Source organism: Nanorana parkeri, unplaced genomic scaffold, assembly GCF_000935625.1.
Source record: "Nanorana parkeri isolate BGI_ZX_2015 unplaced genomic scaffold, ASM93562v1 scaffold130, whole genome shotgun sequence".
Classification (NCBI taxonomy): domain Eukaryota; kingdom Metazoa; phylum Chordata; class Amphibia; order Anura; family Dicroglossidae; genus Nanorana; species Nanorana parkeri.
Genome location: NW_017306398.1, coordinates 1324728 through 1329326, shown reverse-complemented (window position 1 = coordinate 1329326; position 4599 = coordinate 1324728). Strand labels below are relative to the sequence as shown.

Here is a 4599-nt window from a genome sequence, read left to right as displayed (position 1 = left end):
ATGATAAAAAAAATACAGTGCTTATAAAATTAAAAAAGTAAATAATATTAAAGTATTTTATTTTCTCTCTTGTCCATCAGCTACAAAAAGCCATAGAAGGCACAGCGCAGTCCGGAGTCCGGCTACAGCCCCCGTTTGCCAGTTTCCGGGATGCCAGCCGCAACTTGTCCCAGAGGAAATCCCAAAGGGCCGTTCCGAAGTCCCCACCTTCCCCCGATCCTTCCATGGTTCCCGATGACGCAGCCACGTCGGCGGCCCCCGAACTGACCCCGGACTCCGAGTTGGACGATCTGTCCGGTCAAGGATCGGAAAACGTGTCGCAGATCCTGAGGGACTTCCAGGTGTCTGCGGAACACAGTGACGATGATGCGCCACTGTAGTCTAGACCCATAATCCCACGGGGCAGAGTATCCCACCCATGATTTTTGTTCAAGGGGAGCATGGCTATTTTTGGGAAGCGGAAGATGTGACGAAGGTTTTGAACGCAGGACGCTTTCTGTGACGAATTTCATTTAAAAAAAGGGCCCTTTTGGGAGGCCTCGGGAATGCTTTACATACTTACATTAAGTACGTGCCAACGTTTATGGAAACAATGCTTAGGAAAGGCTTCATACAAACCCATAGGCTTGAGACTGGTGGCCCTTCGGCGCCGGTCTCAACATCTGCTTCACAAAGCGGCAACCTCAAAGGCTGATAACTAGGCCAAAGCTCTTCATTCCCAGCCAGAATATCTGGTGCCAAAGCTGCAATCATCAACCAGCATCTACCCAGAGAAGGGGAGCACCAGGGAATGGCCTCATCGCTGAATGGTCACTTTGCAGTCGCTGCCACTGGAATTTTGTTTTTCTCTCTTCATAACGTTTCAGATGAATGTTTAGGTCGTCCTTTCTCAGCCAGGGGTCCATGAAAGGGGGTAACTTAAGGTTCAATTAGAGGATGCTTGGGGGTTCTTTACTGACTACCAACATTAAGGGGCAATTTTCTATTGACCATCAACATAAGAGGCAATTTGATTCTCCAACTTACCATTCATGGTACTATCCCATCAACTTTAGATATAATCATTTGAGCAGGGGTTCCTGGAGACCTGAAAAATTGCAAATGCAAAGTGATTGGTCCCCTTTAAATGTAAAGTGATTGATTTCCTCTAAATGCAAAGTGATTGGTCCCCTTTAAATGTAAAGTGATTGATTTCCTCTAAATGTAAAGTGATTGGTCCCCTTCAAATGCAAAGTGATTGGTCCCCTTTAAATGTAAAGTGATTGATCCCCTTTAAATGTAAAGTGATTGGTCCCCTTTAAATGTAAAGTGATTGATCCCCTTTAAATGCAAAGTGATTGATCCCCTTTAAATGTAAACTGATTGATTTCCTCTAAATGCAAAGTGATTGATCCCCTTTAAATTAAAAATGATTGATCCCCTTCAAATGTTCCCAGAAGCCCAGCCTCTTATGTCTGCCAGATCTCTGCACCGCCGCCTTCTAGGAGAACCGAGCAATGTCACCAAGCCCAGGCAACGGATAGACACAGTCCATTCAAACCTATGTTAGGTGGCCTCACCCATCAAAGCCTGAAGACTGATCTTGCTTGCCAAGTTGCCTCTGGAAGCACATGCAAGTTGCCGCTTTTCATTTCAAGGGTGTGATCGCCGGGGCCTCTGAACGCAGCCAGTGGATCAAATCATAAGCCAAAATATAAGTGAAAATAAAGTCCATCAAGAATGAACATTTATTGAAAGCCATATCGACTCGCCGACACAAATGAGGACATCCGGGTATGATGTCATCAAGATCCCGACCTATCAGTGTGCAGTGTGCGATGATTGACAATCTGGGGGTTCTGCTTTGATGGAAATCTTTTTTCAGTGGATCTGCTGGGGTCAGAGGAACGCCAAAACTTCCAATCCCGAGATGCCTCGGCCATACACACAGTGCAGGAACCTACAGTGCAGTGACATGGAATCTGACGGTCATTGCACATTGAAGTCCTTTTAGTGCCTTATTTACTAAGTCCTCAAGTCTTAACATTTACTGAGATAGCAATACAAGCCGGTAATGTGCATAGAGAGTAGTGAAGGGTTAAACCTCTGTGTCTATATATATATATATGTAACCTTCTCCTGTAATTCAGAGGACTGTCCATGCATTCATATCTGTAAACAAATATGTCAAGGCAACTGGACTTGCTGTATTTTTTTTAAAGACGTTTCACTGGTCATCCGACCAGCTTTCTTAATTCAGAATTCTGATTTGAGAAAGCTGGTCGGATGACCAGTGAAACGTCTTTAAAAAAATACAGCAAGTCCAGTTGCCTTGACTTGTTTTTTTTACAGGTATACCATGACCTGGATGAATGAGAACCTTCACAGACATGTTCATGCATCCGGTTCTGATCATGTGACCACTGCCATGGCTTAGGTGTTATGGCCTCTGCAGAAATCTCCTGGGGGGCGGGGCTAGGTCCCTTGGCCTCTCTGCCACCAAACATTGATCCCGCAGCTACAGTTTCTTCCTGCAGCAGACTGATCACTGGGGGAGGGGAGACTAGGAAATGCTTCCTCCTGCCTGCAGCAAACTGATGATATCATCTCAGCCTAGGCAAAGTCACTGACTGCCACTCAAGGACACCTTTTCTGACATTGGATACTGTTTCTGCACTTTGTAACATGTCAGGGATATATCCACACCCATTCGAGGTCAATGACAGGTCCTCTTTAGGAATTCCCTGAGTTGCAGGAGAAGGCTGCGTTTCTCATAGTTGTGTCGTCTGCTGAATTTAGTATCACGTGGAATCTTTAGATGCGAGGACACGGGTCCCCGGTCAGGCTGCAGTCATCGCAGAGCGCTGCGAGTCCAAGTTGGTGGATTTCAATCCTTTATATAGTCTTATTATTATTCTTTTTTTTGGGGACTTAATACCAACCTTTCTTTTACAGCTGAACTCGGGGCTGCCTGCATCCGGGTCTGTCTGGACTGGGAGGTGATGATACTGTACCTGGCCGCCACCTACAGGCACTGTCGGGGTCCCTAGAATAGTGCACCCGACTGCCACCTACAGGCACTGTCGGGGTCCCTAGAATGGTAAATAGGTGTACTTCCGGTGTCACTGAGAGCCAGGTGCACACACCTTTCCACAGACACTGACAGTGCACCCGACTGCCACCTACAGGCACTGTCAGTGTCACTGGAATGGTGGAAAGGTGAGAGCCAGGTGCACACATCATTTTAGTGACACTGACAGCGCCTGTAGGTGGCAGCCAGGTGCCATGTCAGTGTTTGTGGAAAAGTATGCGCACCTGGCTCTCACCTTTCCACCATTCCAGTGACCCCAGCAGTGCACCTGGGTCTCATCTATCCACTATTCCATTGACACTGACGATGCACCCGACTCTCACCTACAGGCACTAAAATGCTTTGGGCAGTAGTGTACATAGGGGGGTGTGGCCCGCACCCAGGTGACACCATTGGTGGGGTGACATCAAAATGACTGACAGCCATTTAGGTGTCACCCCCTTTGAAAAGTGGGCACTCGGTCATGGACCGAGAGCCCGACAGTTGCAGGAGAGAGGAGGGGACCCGTCGGCATATCTTATCCCGCCGGGTGAACGTCCCCTTCCAAGATGGCCATCGGCAGGTATTGCCATGATGGCTGCGCATGTGCGTGAAGTCATCGCGAATGTGCGTGATGATGTCACGGTGGGGTGTCAACCAGTACCCCGCTTCAGGTGACACCCGGCCTCGGGGACACCCCTGGGTGTGGGTACCTAACTCTCACCTATCCACCATTCTAGTGACAGTGCCTGTAGGTGGCAGTCCGGTGCACTGTCCGTGTCTCTGGAAAGGTGTGTGCACCTGGCTCTCACCTGACCGAGTCTGTTAGGACTGCTGATATCACATCCAAGATGGCGGCACCCAGCAGCAGACTTACAGCTTTTGATTTCTACACAAAGTGGGCTTTGAGAAGTAAATAACACGCATACAATATGTTAAATGTTCACACAATCTTTTGGGAAGGCTGTTGTTGAAATGAATGATTTGGTGACAGGGTCTCTTTAATCCTTCCCCAATGCATCCAATGCCAAAGTGGTGACTTTTCTTGATACGTCCCACTGACACTTTGCTCAAATGTTTGCTGTCATTTTGCTCATACCTATTGATCGTTGGAGGTTTCCTTTAAGTGGCTGTTTCATCCTGCCCCCATGGAGGTCTCTGAAGGTTTAAATCAGGTGCTGGGAGGTGCATTGGACTCTTCTGCCCCGCACTGAGCAGTAAAGGTGTGGGTGATCTGGGGTCATTTGGTGGGGGGGGGGTTTCTTTGTCCAACTGTGTTCCCTAGTAGGGACAGGCCAGCTATCCTTTATCCAGGAAAATTGGGGTACAAGGGTTCCTTAGTTAAAAAGGTAAACCTAAAAAGTACAGGCCCGAGGCTGAGCAACCCCCAATACGCTGTCACCCTTATACATCTGTATGAAGTCTGATGGGAGCAGCAAACAGGGCCGAAGAGTCCGAAAACTTGGTAGGAGTTAAAAAATGCCAACATAGAACACCCATCGTGTTTCAGGGGCTTAGAGGACTCTCACTTGCTGTGTGTGTGGGGGGAT

The 4599-nt window shown here is 47.9% G+C and overlaps 1 protein-coding gene across 1 annotated transcript in view; it reads left to right on the top strand.

The window, feature by feature from the left end:
• Positions 1-585, top strand: part of CLCN1 (chloride voltage-gated channel 1) — a 72422-nt gene extending 71837 nt beyond the window's left edge. The window contains exon 23 of the mRNA XM_018553805.1: positions 81-585. Coding sequence (XP_018409307.1) covers positions 81-380 — 300 coding nt within the window. The 3' untranslated portion in view covers positions 381-585. The remainder of the gene's footprint in view (positions 1-80) is intronic.
• Positions 586-4599: the final 4014 nt, after the last annotated feature.